Source organism: Plecotus auritus, assembly GCF_963455305.1.
Source record: "Plecotus auritus genome assembly, chromosome: 1".
Lineage (NCBI taxonomy): Eukaryota > Metazoa > Chordata > Mammalia > Chiroptera > Vespertilionidae > Plecotus > Plecotus auritus.
The window spans coordinates 221,354,448-221,373,209 of record NC_137770.1 but is presented as its reverse complement, the minus strand read 5'-3'; the positions used below and the strand labels follow the sequence as shown (position 1 = coordinate 221,373,209).

Genomic DNA, 18,762 nt, shown 5'->3' with positions numbered 1-18,762 from the left:
TTACCTTCTTTGTCTCCCAAATATGGGTGTTTCCGGCCCCTTTTGCAAGTTCTTAAAGAGCCCCTATGTGCTGGGGCCTTGAGACCTCAACCAAAGGCCTGGCCTGGTGCCAGCACTGATAATTTTGTCCGGGGAAGGTTTAATGCCTCTCTGAAGTGGGAGTAGTCTCATTTTCCTTATTATTTAAACAAGCAAGCATTTACAGAAGCCAAATAGCAGGGTTAAAATTTCAAACAGCAGTTTTTATATAAGATGGATGCTTCAATATTTGTCACATATTTCTAAATTTTCCCTTCCTTTATGTGTTTACCTAGAAAAGTCTTATTTATATGGAAGATTTCTTGGTTTTTTAGAGATATCAGATGTGATCTATTCTTTTCTCCCCCCTCCCTCATGGTTATTCTCTATGGTATAGTATCAAGAAATAGGGAATCCAACTATCTGCTTTATAACTTATATAACTAATAAAATAATCAATTATAACATTGTTATAAAAATATATTCTGTTTCACATAGAGTATTTAATTTAGTTCTCACAAAAATTTTGGGAATTAAGTAGGCTAAGTATTGCTGTCTCCACATTATAGGCCAGGAAACATAATAAGGATGTTACTGATGACCCAGCTTATTTAGTGAGTCAGTGACAGAGAGGAAACTAGAATAATCTTTTGGTAGCTGGTCCAAACTGTCTTACCTATGTGTGATAGTTGGTTGTTGATATTTTTAAACTCCAGGTTTTGTTTCTAGAACTTAGTGATAGTCCATCGTTACCACATTTTAATTTATAGGTCTTTTCATTGCCATTACAGAATTTTCTTAGGAACACCAGTGATCAAATATAGAATGACTATTTAGTTGTGACTTGATGACTATATAACCTTTTAAGAATATAAGAGAAGGGACAATTATTAAATAGCATGGAATTGACATTAAACCTTTGTGACTTGATACCTTGGAATGCTACTAACAGTAATCTGGATGTAAATAGGGCTGTAAATTTTAAATTCTTAAATAGAGGGATGATACTCTAATTGCATTTTTTTTATGATGCATGAGACATGCAGCGTTGCGTACATAGCAGATAAAATGTAAGCACTTAGGAAGGAACTTAATCTCTACATGTTTTGTTATAGTATCTGTATTGAACATCAGGAATATTTCCCTTTCTTTCTCTCTCCTTCCCCTCCCCCCTCCCTTCCTTCCACACCCAAGGATGTGTTTACTGGAGGGGATAGAGGAGGAAGGGAGCGGGGGAGGGAGGGAGGGAGGGAGGGACACATCAATTGGTTGCTTCCTATTTGTGCCCTGACTGGGGAACAAACCCACAACCTAGGTATGTGCCCTGGCTGGGAATTGAGCTTGAAACTTTTTGGTGCACAGTATGACATGGCAACCGAGTTACCCAGCCAGGGCAAGAATAATTGTTTCTTCACTGTCTCTAAACCAGTTTTTGTGTACAAAGTGCAATCGTTATAAACTGATCTTTAAATGTTATGCTGATCTATAGTCTTTTAAGATGAGGATCAATGTAGTGGTTTTTATCTGTTCCTAATAATTTCTTTAAGTACATAAACTGTATGAATATTGTCTAAATAAATTTAACATGTTTCTTTCTTTAGTGATTTGGAACAACTTCGAAAAATCAGACAACGAAGTCCCCATGAAGATACTGAATCCTTTACTGTATACTTGAGATCAGATGTGGAGGCAAAGTAAGAATATAGTTCTTTTAGAATAAAAGTACAAGCCGAAATTGGGATTAATAAAAACACATCTTAGACAGATTCAGAATTTTTTAAAGGATATATTTTATTTTTTTAAAGGTAGAATATTTTTATATTTATAAATTTTTCTGGGAATTACTAGTATATACTACTTAACTAAAAATATGTCCTAATTTATAAGACAATTTGCTGAATTTACTGTTTTGTTTAGATGTAGTTTACAAAAGTTTCTTAAGTGCTTTATATTTTTTCTAAAGGACCTTTTGTATTGCTGTAAGATCCTCATATAGTTATTTAGATGGTTCATCTAGATATAAATATGATTACAATAAAGTCATTAAAATTGTTCATTGTTGATCATGTGTTCATGTGTAGATCTTTGGAAGTTTGGGGAAGCCCTGAAGCTCTTGCCAGAGAGAAAAAACTGCGTAAAAAAGCAGAAATAGAATACAGAGAAAGTAAGTATATTCAATTTAAAGCTATTGCAGGTTCATTTCCAGACCACCACAGTATTTTTGCTGGTGGTGGTGGGCGGGGGGTTGCCTTCAGTTTCTGAAATAAACCATTTGTGAAGCACAGTAAAGCAAAGTTCAATAAAATGAGATGTGCCTGTAACTGGTAGGTAAGAATACTGCCTGTAATTATGTACTCCCTGATGGCTGCATACTTTTGGCTTTGGCTCTTTTGGTTATAGCAAATAGCAATATCCATTTAGGATTCAATTATTTTATTAAAAAAATAACTATTTTTTTCTCCTCTGTAGCTTTTTAAAGATGATGAGAGGAAGTGAAGTTAGTTTGTCGTTTCCATAAGACATGAATATTAAAACCAATGGTCTGATTTGAAGATTATGCTTCTTTTAAAAGTGATAGAATAATGGTGCTTTCTTAGAGAAAAGACTGTTAATTCAGCCACCACATTTCTACCTTAATTAATTAAATCAGCAGATATTTATCGAACACCTATAAACTGGAAACTGCATGGTGCTTGAGATTTATTTATTTATTTATTTATTTATTTTTTAAAAATATATTTTATTGATATTTTACAGAGAGGAAGGGAGAGGGATAGAGAGCTAGAAACATCGATGAGAGAGAAACATCGATCAGCTGCCTCCTGCACACCTCCCACTGGGGATGTGCCCGAAACCAAGGTACATGCCCTTGACCGGAATCGAACCCGGGATCCTTCAGTCCGCAGGCCGATGCTCTATCCACTGAGCCAAACCGGTTTCGGCGGTGCTTGAGATTTAGATGTACATAAGACTCTTAGGGAATTTAACAACCCAATGGTTTAGTGACAAATCCACCTTATAGAATTTATATAATATAAAATAGGTTTTAGATAATTTTTTGATTTACATATGTATGTACTTATTAATGACGTGATGCATACCTGTGATTTTAAAAAGGATACAAAAACGTGAAGAAGTCTCCTTTTATTTCTTCTAGTAACTGTCTCATTTTTCTTCCTAGACATAACTGTTGTTGAAATTTCTAAGTGTAAATAAACCATCAAATAAATATAAAGCATTTACATGATTCCAAAGTCACATCTTACAAAATATTTCAGAGAAATTTAGCCTCCATCCCAGACCTTTCCACCCTGATCCCTTTCTCTCACATAGATAACCACTTAAAAAGTTAGTCTTAGGGTTATTTTTTCTATTTTTAAACATAAAATAGTATAGGTACATGCATATATTGCATACAAAATATAATAAAATAACATACCACCTCCCTTTCATAAATAAGACATACTAAACATACTTTCTGTCCTTGCTTTTTTCATTTGAGAGTATGTCCCAGGGAGCATTCTATAGTAATAGATAGGGATTTTTCTTTGTTTCTTTCATAATGCTCCATTTTGGTGGGTATACCATAGTTTATTCAATCATTCTCCCATAAGTTGTTTCTGGTCTTTTGCTATTTCAGATAGTGATACCATGAATAGCTTTGTGCATATATTAAAGGAAATATTTAAAGTAACAAAATTTGAGGAAACACGCTAATAGAAAAATATTTCATCCTATATTTTTAAACTTGAAGAATTGAGTTAAAAATGAAGAATTGGTTCTTATATCAAGCTTAAATAACTCATTAATTTTAGGTAATTTTAAGAAGAGCATCTTACCAAACTGCCTTTATCTCATTGCAAATCCAGATTTCTCCCTGCCTTTTTTTTTTGTGTGTGTGGTTAAAAAATGCAATGTAAAATTCATCATTTTAACAATTTTTAAGTGTAAAGTTCAGATGTGTTAAGTATATTCACATTGTTATAAAACAGATCTCCAGAAAGTTTTCTTTTCCAGAACTTTTTCATCTTACAAAACAAACTAATCTTGTTAAACAAGAACTCCCTTTTCCTCTCCCCCAGCCCCTGGTAGCCACTATTCTACTTTCTGTTTCTATGGTTTTGACTACTGAAGATACCTCATATAAATGGAATCATACAGCATTTGTATTTTTTAAAAATATATTTTTATTAATTTCAGAGGGGAAGTGAGAGGGAGAGAAAGAAACATCAATGTTGAGAGAGAATCATTGATCAGCTGCCTCCTATACACCCCTTACAGGGGATCGAGCCGACGATCTGGGCATGTTCCCTGACTGGGAATTGAACCCTGACCTCCTGGTTCAAGGATCGATGCTCAACCACTGAGCAACACTGGCTGAACAGCATTTGTATTTTTGACTGAGTTACTTCACATAACATTGTGTCCTCAAGGTTCATCTATGTGACAGGATTTCCTTTTTAAATCTGAGTAATATTCCATTGTATGTACATACAACATTTTGTTTGTCTACTCATTCATCCATGGAAATTTTGGTTGCTTTTATTTCCTGGCTATCGTAAATAGTGCTGTTATGAACATAGGTGTTTAAATATCTCTTTGAGACCCTGCTTTAATTTGTTTTGGATATATATCTACAAATGGGATTGCTAGATTACATGGCCATTTTTAATTTTTTTAGAACTTTCATATTGTTTTCCATTGCAGTTGTACCGTTTTACAATCCCACCAGTGTACATAAGGTTTTCAGTTTCTCCACATCTTCGCCAACATTTGTTATTTTCTGTTTTTATTTTTTAAGGATAGTAGCCATTCTGAAGGGTGTGAGGTGATACTTCATTATGGTTTTGATTTGCATTTCTCTGATGACTAATGATATGAGCATCTTTTTATGTGCTTGTTGGCCATTTGCATATTATTTTTGGAAAAAAATCTTCAAATCCTTTGCGCATTTTTTAATTGGGTTGCAAATCCAGATTTTTTATAATAACCTGATGTTTTTGCTGGTAGCTAATGGAGCATATGTAACATAGTCATAAAGAGAATACTTGTGTTAATCTAAAATGTGATTGATAGGAATATGTATGAGCTAAATGTGTTTTGTAATTCTTTTCTTACAGGGTTATTTAGAAACCAAAGCATATTAAGAGAATATAGCGACTTCCTTGGAAACACCAAGGTAAGGATATCTTTTTGATAATGATATGTAGGTGTTGCACAGTGAAATTCTACTGTTAGTTCATTGCGAAATACTAGCACGTCTCTGGCCCTGATTCAAGATTTTCTTGAGCACATTGTAATTTACAATCTATTTTTGCTCTTGTCTGCTTTATTGAAATTTCAAACATTGGGACGTAAGTTCTCTTTAAATTCCAGACTGTGTTGTAAGCCTAAGATATAGGTAAGAGAGAAAACTATTTTCCCAGGTTTTTAGCAAGATTAAGCTCTCTCATAGCCACTTTTAATTTTATTTTTTAAAAATATCTTTTTATTGATTTCAGAGAGAGAAAGAAACATCAATGATGGGAATCATTGATCATCTACCTCTTGCACGTCCCCTATGGCGATCGTGCCTGCAACCGGGGCATGTGCCCTGAACTGAAATCAAACTGTGACCTCTGGTTCATAGGTAGATGCTCAACCACTGAGCCACACCAGCTGGGCCGCCCTTAATTTTCTTTATCCCTGTCCTAATCATAACATTTATTGTTTTTAATTTAATTAACTTTCATTGCATTTATTGGGGGGTGACGCTGGTTAAGAAAGTTACAGGTTTCAGATGCATCAAAATTCTACAGCACATCATATATATAATGTATTGTGTGTTCACCACCTCAAGTCAAGTTTCTGTTCATTGCTATTCATTTCTTCTACTAGAGGATGGTGCACGAAATTCGTGCATGGGGGTTGTCCCTCAGCCCAGGCCCCACCTTCTCCAATCTGGGACCCCTGGAGGGATGTCCGACTGCCTCTCACAATCCAGGACTGCTGGCTCCCAATTGCTCGCCTGCCTGCCTGCCTGATTGCCCCTAACCGCTTTTGCCTGCCAGCCTGATCACCCCCTAACTACTCCTGTTCCAGCCTGATCGACACCTAACTGCTCCCCTGCCAGCCCGATTGCCCCTAACTGCCCTCCCCTGCTGGCCTGGTCAACCCCTAACTGTCCTCCCCTGCAGGCCTGGTTGCCCCCAGCTGCCCTCCCCCACTGGCCCGGTAACCCCTAACTGCCCTCCCTTGCCAGCCTCGTTGCCCCTAACTGCCCTCCCCTGCTGGCCTGGTCCCCCCCAACTGCCCTCCCCTGCAGGCCTGGTCACCCCCAACTGTCCTCCCCTGCAGGCCTGGTTGCCCCCAAACTGCCCTCCCTTGCAGTCTTGGTCCCTCCCAACTGCCTTCCCCTGCTGGCCTGATCATCCACAACTGCCCTCCCCTGCTGGCCATCTTGTGGTGGCCATCTTGTGTCCACATGGGGGCAGCCATCTTTGACCACATGGGGGTGGCCATCTTGTGTGTTGGAGTGACAGTCAATTTGCATATTACTCATTTATTAGATAGCATATCTCCTTTACCTGTCCCCACTCCCAGCCCCCCGCCCTCTAGTTAAACATTAAAACTGCCAGTTCTCTGCTTATACTCTAGAAGTTCAGCCCCTGGAGGGGAAAATTACACAGCTATTTTGATTGTTGTTTATTATATTAGTGAACACTCAATATTATTTGACAGTCTTACTAAATTTTCATAGTATATTCCCTTTTCCACTCTGAGATAGCTATTGAATTTCTTTTCATCTTTCCAGTGTCCTACAGCCTCACTCTTTACTCTTCAGCTGATGACCTTGCTTCATATTTCACTGACAAAAACAGATGTAATCTGATAAAAGTATCTCACTTTTTATCACCAAAGTTATTAACTTATCTATATGTGTGCCAGAATACTCTGTTTTCCTTTCTACTAGGAGGAAATTAATATTGGCACTAGTATAGAAGGTTTGCCTTTACTATTCCACCTCTTATTCTCCCCTGAATCCTTTTCAGTTGGGCTTTCATCTCCACTACCACACTGAAATGGCTCTTACCAAAGTCACCAGCACCACCAAAATGCTAAGTAACCATGTGCAAAGTCAACTTTGCATTTAAACTTAGCTTGGAGATATCTCCTATCAAGAAGTGAAAATCACCCTGGCTGGTATGGCTCAGTTGGTTGAGCATCACCCCGTGCACCGAGAAGTCTCCGGTTCAGTTCTGGTCAGGGCATATGCCCGGGTTTTGGGCTTGATCCCTGGTAGGGGGCATGCAGGATTTTTTCCCTCTCTCTTTCTCTCTCTCTAAAATAAATAAAAACATATTTTTAAAAAATTGAAAATACTTTTCTGGAGAAAGGCTAACTGTGCCAATTGTTTTCTTTTTTTTCTGAGTTATATTTGAGACATTGCTCCCTTCTTGAAAAATTTAGAAATTGTCAGTGATGAAATGCTTCCCCCTCCCCACATTTGTTACATTCACAACTGATTTTTGTTCCCCTTTGAGCCCTGTGTTTCTGGCACTTCAGTGCTGCACTGAAGGTGTGGACTCTCTTCAGTGGCAGAGCTTTCTGTGAACCAGGGTTTTCGCTTCCTTGCTGTGACAGCCGCTGCCACTGCATGTTGCCATGGAATAACTTAGGCTTGTGAGACTTGCCATTAGGAAAGATTTCCTCCTTTCCTCCTATGTGTTTCACATGTAGGATCATCCTCACCAAATGTTTGACTGGTAGCTGTTGACTTCTGAAATCTGTATCACTAGAGGCCTTTTGAAGATTAGTACTTGTCAGCCTTGAAATGTTCTAGGTTTTGAATCAAATTTCTATCTAATAAACCCTTTTTTTATAGTAATAGAATAAGACTTTAGTATTTAATTTCCCTCTACTGTTCCCATATTCCTGTTAGGAACACTTGCTCTCCTACTGAAGATGGTGACACTTGGCCAGGCATGGAAGAGGATGAGTAAAACTGGATAGATTGTAGTGGAAGATGATGGCATTCTAGGGAGAGGAAAGAGTGGGAGAAAAAACACAAAGTATATATTCACAGAACAGCTAAAGAACATGTAACTCAAAAATATTTTCTCTGAATATGTTTCTCTACTTATTTCCTTTTATTTTGGTCTGTTTTGGAATTAAACACTTTATTATCACTTGAGGTGTTTGGTTTTTAGTCAGGAGGTAAATTAGAGCAGCACACTTGTTGGTTTGGGTCATTCCATGCTTAAAAGTTAAAAAATTGCTCAAGAAATAGAAAAATTTTAGAGTTGATTTCCATTCGGTATACTTTGATCATTTTATCCCTGGTTTTTGTTTTTTTTTAAATTCTCACCCAAGGATTTATTAATTTTTGGAGAGAGAGGTAGGAGGGGAGAATAGAGAGAGAGGTCAGTTGCCTCCTGGATCAAACCTGCAACCTAGATATGTGCCCTGACTAGGAATTGAATCTGCAATTTTTGGTATATGGGATGACTAGCTAGCTGAGCCGCCTGGCAAGAGCTGTTCCTAGTTTTTTAAAAAACATATGGTTTTATTGACTTTATTATTATTTTTAATAAATCTTTATTGTTTAGATTATTACAGTTGTTCCACTTTTTCCCCCCCATAGCTCCCCTCCACCCAGTTCCCATCCCACCCCATGCACTTAACCCCCACCCCCCACTGTCCTCACCCATAGGTGTACGCTTTTTGTCCAGTCTCTTCCTGCACCCTCCACACCCTTTTCCCCCCGAGGATTGTCAGTCCACTCCCTTTCTATGCTCCTGATCTATTATATTCACCAGTTTATTCTATTCATCAGATTTTTTATTCACTTGATTTTTAGATTCACTTGTTGATAGACATGTATTTGTTGTTCATAATTTTTATCTTTACCTTTTTCTTCTTCTTCCTCTTATTAAAGAATACCTTTCAGCATTTCATATAATACTGGTTTGGCGGTGATGAACTCCTTTAGCTTTTTCTTATCTGTGAAGCTCTTTATCTGACCTTCAGTTCTGAATGATAGCTTTGCTGGGTAGAGTAATCTTGGTTGTAGGTTCTTGCTATTCATCACTTTGAATATTTCTTGCCACTCCCATCTGGCCTGCATAGTTTCTGTTCAGAAATCAGCTGACAATGGTATGGGTGCTCCCTTGTAGGTAACTAACTGTTTTTCTCTTGCTGCTTTTAATATTCTCTCTTTGTCTGTTGCTCTTGGCATTTTAATTATGATGTGTCTTGGTGTGGTCCTCTTTGGATTCCTTTTGTTTGGGGTTCTGTGCGCTTCCTGGACTTATAAGTCTATTTCTTTCACCAAGTGAGGGAAGTTTTCAGTCATTATTTCTTCAAATATGTTTTCAGTATCTTGCTCTCTCTCTTCTTCTGGCACCTCCATAATTCGGAAGTTGGTACGCTTGAGGTTGTCCCAGAGGCTCCTTACACTATCTTCATATTTTTGGATTCTTTTTTCTTTTTTCTTTTCCGGTTGGGTGTTTTTTGCTTCTTTGTATTTCAAATCTTTAACTTGATTCCTGCAATCCTCTAGTCTGCTGTTGGATCTCTGAATATTATTCTTTATTTCAGTCAGTGTATGCTTAATTTCTAGTTGGCCCTTTTTCATATCCTCGAGGGTCTCACTAAATTTATCGGCAGTTTCTAGAAAATTCTTGAAAAACATTATAACCGTGGTTTTGAACTCTATATCCAGTAATTTGCTTCCCTCCATTTCTGTCATTTGTGACCTGTTTCTTTGTCTCCACATTTTGGCTGCTTCCCTGTGTTGATAGAGTGGCTTTGTGTGCTAGGTGTCCTATAGGGCCCAGTGGGTCAGCCTCCCCAGTTACCTGAGGTGAACACTCTTGGTGCACCCCTTTGTGGGCTGTGTGCACAGTCTTGTTGTAGTTAAGCCTTGATTATTGTTGGTATCACTGGGAGGAATTGACCTCCAGGCCATTGGGCTGTGAGGATCAGCTGTGTCTGCATGGGAGAACTGTGCTGGAGACACCCTAATGAGGCAAGACTTGCTTTAGTGGGGCTTTGGTGCTTACTGAATCTGCCCCCTGAGTGTGTCCCTTATGGATCTGAGGAGTTGTAATCTGGATGGTTCCACTCTGACTACTGGGTACACTGGCTCTTGGATCTCCAAGGAGGTGCTAATTTAGCCTCTGCCTGAGGCCACCCAGCAGGAGCTATGGAAAGATCTGCAGATTCTTCTTTGTTTGGGTTTTGGAGGTACCCAGATGAGGCCCAGCTGTGAAGCAATGCAAACTGCTGTGGGGCCTTGGGCCTTCTTTTGGATGTTCTGGAGCTCTCTGACCCAGCTGCAGTTTGTTAGGTAATTTTAGATTTCAAAGGGCCAGGCCATTCATATGCAAAAGCCTCTGCACACAGCTTGGTTGGGGCGGGGTCTCAGGGCAGAGCAAACAGCAATGGCTTCCCATCAGCCCTGCCCTAAGAGGCCCCGGGGTCTCGGTGTCCCTCAGTAATTGCTGCAAGCACCTCTGAGAGAAAGCCGCCCTCGAGTTCCGCCCAATGCCAGACAGTCCAGTTTCTCCCCGTATGAGTCTGGGTACCCAGAGTCTCACCCGGAACTGGAGTTCAGAGCATTCGGGAACTTGTGTCTCCCTCCCAAATGAAAACCGTGTCCTCATTTTCCAGTCCCTTGTGCGCGTGTGTGCGTGCGCCTCCATACCTCTGCACTTTACTTCCGCAGCTCCTCTGAGTCTCAGTGTGCTTTTCTCTTTTCTTCTAGTTGTAGAATTTCCACTCCGCCAGCCTTCCTGTGGTTCTGGATGATGTCTGTTTTGTTTTTTAGTTGTAGTTTTGACATGGTTGTGCGAGGCACCAATATCAGGTGTTTACCTATGCTGCCATCTTGGTTTCTCCTCTGGTTTTATTGACTTTAGAGTGAGAGGAAGGGAGAGGAAGAGAGAGAAACATTAATGTAGGAAACATTGGTTGCCTCCCTCTTGGACCCCTATCAGAGAGCAAACCTGAAACCTGGATATGTGCCCTGACCAGGATTCGAACCAGTGACCTTTTGGTGTACGGGAGGATGCTCAGCCAACTGAGCCACACTGGCCAGGGTCCTTTCTGGAAGAAGGCAGGAAATCAGTTACAAGGAAACAAAATAAATAATTAAGATTCTGGAATAGGACCTAGATTTCCTTTAGATTTCCATCTTCCCACTTTTTATAGAGGAAATTATGGAGAAACAAATTAAATAAGTAAACCTAGTTGTTTAGAGGTATTGATAGAAGAGATATTTTCTGGTGTGTCAGAATCACTTATAAGCATTAAAAATGCTTCTAGAAATTTTTGAGATTTTCTAAAACATTGTTTTTCTTTTATAGCCACGTTCCAGAATGACATCAGTTTTTCTTAAGGGGCCAGGAAAGGTGGTGATGGTTGCCATTTGCATGTAAGTACTGAAAAATACAGCTTTTAAAGTAGATATACGTTATTTTATGTATATATTCTTTTTGTTGTTGTTTTTCCTACTGATTTCAGAGAGGAAGGGAGAGGGAGAGAGACATAGAAACATCAATGATGAGAGAGAATCATTGATGGGCTATCTCCTGAATCCCTCCTACTGGGGACGGAGCCAGCAACTCAGGATGTGCCCTTGAATGGAATCAAACTTTGGACCCTTCAGTCCACAGGCCAGCACTCTATCCACTAAGCCAACCCAGCTAGGGCAGTTTATATTCTTTATTAGTTGGTATCTTAATAAAAAGTTAGAGGCTTACATTGTTTTAGGAGAAAGGTGAATGTCTTTGTTTTTGTAAGTTAGTTGATGGGGGAAGAGTCCATATACACTGAGTGGCCAGATTATTATGATCTCTGAACGCAAAATAATCTGGCCACTCAGTATATATATCCTATATAATAAAAGGTTAATATGCAAATTGTCCCCTCAACCAGGAGTTCAACCAGTAGGCAGGCTGGCCAACCGCCCATGTCCCCACCCCCTTGGCCAGGCTGGCTGGACCCCACCCATGCACGAATTCATGCACCGGGCCTCTAAAAAATACACACACACACACACACACACACACACACACACTGAGTGGCCAGATTATTATGCATTCAGAGATAATAATAAATTGGCCACTCACTGTATATACCCTTGCTTGTGCTGTGTATATTTTTGATGTGGTTAAGATCCAAGAACAGTTGCTATCTGAAAATTCCTATTTTCATTTGAAGTTGATAAAAGTCTTTTTTAAAAAAAGGTTGAGATAGCCAAGCTTATTTTAGAGTAATTAAATCAACTTAGGTTATAGCTATTGAAGAGTATCTGCACTATTATTTTTTCTCCCACTTCCCTTGGTGTAGAACATAATTGCTGTTTTTGCCATTTTTTGTCCTCTGTCTTCTTGATTTCTATTGTTTTATCTTTTTTCCATTTTGTTGAATAACCTATTTTAAAATATTTAAAGGCATTAATTTCATAAATCATTAGTTCTTTTAATTTTAAAATATATATAATATGTGTGTCAGGAATTGTGATAAGGTCTGAAAATACAAATATCTTATCTTCAAGGATTAGAGGGGCACTAAACTAGGGGAAGTCATTTACAGTTATACAGAAAAGAGATGATGTTACAATAAACTAAGATAGTGGTAGTATTCATGGAGGAATAGAGAGACATGTTTAGGTTCAGAAAGTATTTAGGAGGTATGGAAAAGATGTTGCCCATATTTCTGAACAGTCTACACTAATCTACACTAATAAAAGAGAAAGATGCAAATTGATCATACCTCTGCTACGCCCACCAGCCAATCAGGAGTGAGTATGCAAATTTACCTGGCGAAGATGGCCGCGGCCTCACCCTCTGGCCACTCTGGGCCTGTGGGAGTCGGAGAAGTCGGGCGCCAGCGCCTGAGGCTGGTTGTGGCCAGAGAGACCAATAAGCCGCCTGCTCCATGATCCCAGGCCGCAGCCAGCTGCAGAAGCCACCCACCCCACGTCCACCCGCCCCATGTCCTGGGGGAGATAGAGAAACCGGGCCCTAGCGCCTGAGGCTGGGTGTGGCCCGGGAGACGAAGAAGCCGTTTGCCCTGTGATCCCAGGCCTCAGCCAGCTGCAGAAGCCTCACATCCGCCTGCCCCACATCCTGGGGGAGACAGAGAAACTGGGTACCAGCACCTGAGGCTGGCTACAGCCTGGTAGATGGAGAAGCCTCCCACCCCGCTGTCCCAGGCGCCAGCACTTGTGGCTGCAGCCCAGGCGAAGCCACCTGCCCACCATCTCCTGCGGTTGCAGCTAGCCTGGGTGCCTATGCTGACCAGAGGGAGGGAAGCCCAGATCCCGGGTGCCTGTGGTCGGCTGGATGATGGAATCCTGGGTCCCGGGTGTGAGACCGAGGCAGAGGTGGTTAGGGGCAATCAAGCCAGCAGGGGAGCAGTTAGGGACAATCAGGCAGGCAGGCGAGCAGTTAGGAGCCAGCAGTTTTGAATTGTGAGAGGGATGTCCGACTGCTGGTTATCCCCCGAGGGGTCCCAGATTGGAGAGGGTGCAGGCTGGGCTAAGGGACACCCCTCCCTCCCATGCATGAATTTCGTGCACTGGGCCACTAGTTCGATAGATATTGCACCATCCCTGAGAAAAGGGACACACTGGAAGGAGGAGCAGCGTGGGAGCAAAGGAAATGTTGAGTTTCGAATTGGAGTTTTTATAGGACTCCCCAGTGGAGTTGGTCAAAGGATTAAATTTATTTATTTTTTGTCAGTAAAACTGGGTTAGTAATTAAAGTGTGTGTTTTTTTTAATCAGAGGAATGTATGTAATATATGTAAATTGCTTAGCATAGTACCTGGTACATAATAAGTACTTCATAATTATTGTTAATATTTATTGGTCTGAAGCTTAGGAGGGAGATTTGTATTAGAGATTTAGGGTTGAGAGTTATTAGTATATAGGTAATAATTAAAGCCATAGAATAATGTGAATAGTGTCAGGAAGAAAAAGCTCTCAGGAAAAAAACTTGATGAATTGGAGGTATTGGAGGTTGGAGGTATTGGAGGCAGAAGCCATTATTTAGTGCACTGAAGACTGTACAAAGTGGGGAGAATGGAGAAACAGGAGCAGATATGCTTCTTTCAAGATATTATTTGAAGTGGAGGAAGGGGATGTACAGTTTTCTCATTTATGAAATGATAATATTTGTATAATAGGATTATAATAAAACATGGTAAATGACTAGTATAGTGCCTCAAGTAAGTCATGCTAGTCATTACTGTTGGAATCTGAGCAGCTGGCTTGCTCAGAGCTAACCATATTTATTTTATTTTATTTTATTTTTTTTTTTTTTTTTTTTTTTTTTTTTTTTTTAATATATTTTATTGATATTTCACAGAGAGGAAGGGAGAGGGATAGAGAGCTAGAAACATCGATGAGAGAGAAACATCGATCAGCTGCCTCCTGCACACCCCACACTGGGGATGTGCCCGCAACCAAGGTACATGCCCTTGACCGGAATCGAACCCGGGACCTTTCAGTCCGCAGGCCGATGCTCTATCCACTGAGCCAAACCGGTTTCGGCTATTTTATTTTATTTTTTAAAATATATTTTATTGATATTTTACAGAGAGGAAGGGAGAGGGATAGAGAGCTAGAAACATCGATGAGAGAGAGAAACATCGATCAGCTGCCTCCTGCACATCTCCCACTGGGGATGTGCCCGCAACCAAGGTACATGCCCTTGACCGGAATCAAACCCGGGACCATTCAGTCCGCAGGCCGACGCTCTATCCACTGAGCCAAACCCGTTTCGGCTAACCATATTTATTTTAACATCTATGGTCTAGTATGACTCAGAGACTGCTTGGTCTAGATTTGTGTTCATCTATTTAAGTAAACAGACTTTCACCAAAGTCTTGCCTTTGACACTGCTCTACTGGACAATATTGATGCAGATCTTTTACCTACCTAAGACACATAATTTCCTTTCTAATTTTATTTTGGCCAAATGTAGAACATCCTCTTATCAGTTCTTAAAATGCACTTAATTTGCTTATACGCATCATGCCTCTTCATTTGAATATTTAATACCAAATCTGTATTTTTGAAATTTGTACTCTTGTTACCAGAAACATAGTAAGTTTTTGAAGGCTAGAGATTCTTTTTAATTTCCTTTGACACAATCTAGTATAGAGGTATATATAGTCAATTAAATAAGCTTTAGGTGAAAATTTTTGACTAAACCAATGGTAAATTGCTTTCTTTTTCTCTCCTAGCAATGGATTAAATTGCTTCTTTAAATTTCTTGCTTGGATTTATACGGGTTCAGCAAGTATGTTCTCCGAAGCTATACATTCTTTATCTGATACTTGTAACCAGGTGAGGGATAAAAGCTTTACTCTTATTAATTTTAAAAGTAATTTTTTACTGATTTAATCTAAAAGTTGGCTTGTTTTAAAAACTGAATAATTCCTGTAGTTGGCATGTGGAAGAAAAAGAAAATTGTTTTACTTTTGAACAATGAAGCACATAGAAATATGAGAATGATATTTTAAAGCAGGTGTTTAGGCTTTAAGAACTTCCAACAGTGGAATATGAAGTAGTAAGATTATCATTCACTAAGTGTTTGGGCAGAAGTTTTTGTAGAAGAGATTCTTACTTTAGGTGGAAATTTATATCTGAACATAAGTTCTTATGGTCAATGAATTTAAGAGTCAATAAATTTAAGTTTTTTGAATAACTATGTAAATTAGTCCCATGTCATTGATAAATTAAAATTTCACATTAGACTTGTACTTTGAATTCCTTTTCTGAATTTGCAAATGAAGAAAGATTTTTATAAAATTAAAATACCTTCTTTAACCCAAATTTTGAATACTGTAAATTTAAGCCTTTTTAAAGAACACAACAAAACTTTCTACTTGTATTATTATTTCACATTTTAAACAATGTGTTGTTTTAAGAGAATGCCTTTTCAGTATTCATTTATTTATACCAACTTGCCTAACTCACTGTCAAATAGATTAAAACCCTTTGCAAAAGTAAGGAAAGAAGTCAAATATTTGCTATCAGTACTTACAAATCTTTCCCTTGAATTAAATTTTTGTGCAGTAAATATTTAATAACTTGTATCAATATAATATTTTCCCAGTCAGTTGTGGAGTGGAGAGAGAGGAGAGTGGTTGGGGAGAGATACATATCACATAATATCTATTTTTTAAAAAACTTATTTGGACTCATGAAAATTGAAATGCAAAAATATTTGTACATATGGACCAGGAGTTATGTACAGATGATTAGTTTCATTCTTAGCTGTTATTATTAAAACATTGAAGATAGTTTTTCAGTGTCCATACTCTGAAGGAGTATTCAAGGGTTTAAAAGAATGTGGTAATTATAGTTATGTACTCTTCTGAAATGATAACGTAATAAATTAAGAAAAAAAAATCAAATTGTAAACCATTATGTAAAGAACCTTTGCTTCCCACCATGATGAACTAATGGGAACTGAATTTAGTCTTTTTCTGTAAACAACTAAAAAACTACATAAAATATATGAAACAATATTTTTAAACTTTGGACAATAGTCCATGATCCTAGACAAGACCATGATCCTGGAGATAAAGAAAACAAATTAGTTGAACTCTATGATCTCTGGCTTTTGTTTGGAGGCACATGTGGGATGGTGTAGTATAGTGGGAGATAACAGTCTTGTTAAGCTGAGAAGGCAGAAATTAGAATTTATCAAGTCTGAGGAGGCTAGCAATTATAAGGCAGAGTTCCACAGAGGGTCAGAGCTCTAAAGGATCAAGTTGTAACTTAATTACCTGCCAGAACAGAGCCCCACACTCTAGAAGGAAGACAATAAAATCCAGAAACTCAATATAACATTCATGGTATTTGGCATTTAATAAAAAAAAGAAAAAAGAAAGAATTTGACATGCAAGAAGCAGAACATTTGACTTATAACCAGGAGAAAAATCAGTCAATAGAAACAGAGTCAATTGACATGTGAAAAGGATGTTAAATAGCTATTACAACTACATTCATATATTGAAAGGAAAACATGTATATTAACAAGAGAAATGGAAGATATAAAGAATGAAATGGAGCTTTTAGAGCTGAAAAATATGTCTGATATGAAAAATTAACTGTGTAGAGTTAAAAGCAGACACTATAGAAAAAACAATCAATGAACTTAAATATATGGCAGTAGAAAACATTCATACTGAGGGAAAAAGATTGAAAAAAATGAAGGGAGCTTCAGTGACCTGTGAGACAATATCAAGAGAATACTATCAAACATTTAAGGAATAAGTAATACCAATAGGACAGGCTTTCAAATATAGAGAAGGAAATGCTTTTCAACTCCTCTAATAAGGCCAGCATAACCCTGATACCAAAACCTTACAAAAATGTTACAAGAAAGAAAAATGAAGACTAATATCCCTCAAGGACATAGATGCAAAAATTCTTAAAATATCAAGTTGAATACATAAAAATGATAATATATCATAATCAAGTGAGTATTATCCTAGGAATATAAAGTTAATTTAACATTCAATATCAATAGGAATAGAAGGTTAACATGCAAAAATCATTTGCATTTCTATTATCAACAAACAAATGGCAAATTAAAAATTTAATAAATTTTATTTAAAATCATATCAAATAATACTAAATACTTATGAGTAAGTTTAATGAAAGATGTGCAAAACTTTTACAGTGAAAATTTAAAATGTGTCTGGGAGAAATTAAAGAAGACCTAAAGAAATGGAGAGATATACCATGTTCATGAATTGGATGACGTGATGTAATATGTCAAATCTCCTTAAATTGATCTGTAGATTTAATGTAACTGCAATCATCCCAGGAGACTTTTTTTTGATAGAAATTGAAAAACTAAAGTCTAGAACTTGGAATGGAAATGCAAAGAACTCAGAACATTCAAAGCAATTTTAAAGAAGAGAATTTGAAGGACTTCAAAATTTATAAAACTACAGTAATTAAAACAGTGAGATATTGGCCTAAGGAATGACAGACCAATGTAACTTTATAGTAGAGGATCCAGCAACAGAATCACAGTTACATTTGGTAAATTGATTTTTGATAAAGGCACCAAAGCAATTGAATGAAGAAAGGAAACTAACAAGTGGTGCTAGAAAGGTTTGGATAGCCTTATGGAAAAAAATCAAAGTACCTTGATCCCCGCCACAGATCATATACAAATTTGAAGTAGGTCGTAGGCCCAAACATAACAGCAAAAGCTATGAGGATTCTCCTAGATATTAATTTATATGAATTTATTGCACACTTGAGTTTGCCACGTATTAAGTGTTTAGGAAAAGAAGACAGTCCTTGCTCTGTCTTCTGTAAGCAGGTCATACACACAAAACAGCTACTAGTAGAAAGATATTCTAAGACAACATTTAAACAGTTGCATGATAGTATGAGGAAAACCTTAAAAGGTAAAGATGATTACAGAAGGGGAAACATTAATAATGCTTCTTAACTACTTGGTGCTAAAATATTAATGCTATAAACCAAACAAATCCTATCTAATAAAGGGAATATGCTAATTGACCCTCACACTGTCGCAAAGCTGGTGCCCACAGCCAGTAAGGAGGAAATATGCTAATTGACTGCCCCGCCCTAAAAAATGGTGGCACCCACAGCCAATAAGGAGGGAATATGCTAATTGACTGCCACACCCTCAAAGATGGTGGCGCCCATTCACCTCAGCCCCCCAGTTGCCCAGGGCCAGCCCGAGGCACAGGCAAGCCT

At 38.3% G+C, this 18,762-nt stretch overlaps 1 protein-coding gene across 2 annotated transcripts in view; it reads left to right on the top strand.

The window, feature by feature from the left end:
- Window positions 1–18,762, top strand: part of SLC30A9 (solute carrier family 30 member 9) — a 90,535-nt gene that overhangs the window by 30,471 nt on the left and 41,302 nt on the right. For both annotated transcript variants that reach the window (XM_080660763.1, XM_080660764.1), the window contains exons 5-9: window positions 1,620–1,712; window positions 2,100–2,182; window positions 5,139–5,197; window positions 11,367–11,434; window positions 15,255–15,357. In XM_080660763.1, the coding sequence (XP_080516889.1) occupies window positions 1,620–1,712; window positions 2,100–2,182; window positions 5,139–5,197; window positions 11,367–11,434; window positions 15,255–15,357 (406 nt within the window). The remainder of the gene's footprint in view (window positions 1–1,619; window positions 1,713–2,099; window positions 2,183–5,138; window positions 5,198–11,366; window positions 11,435–15,254; window positions 15,358–18,762) is intronic.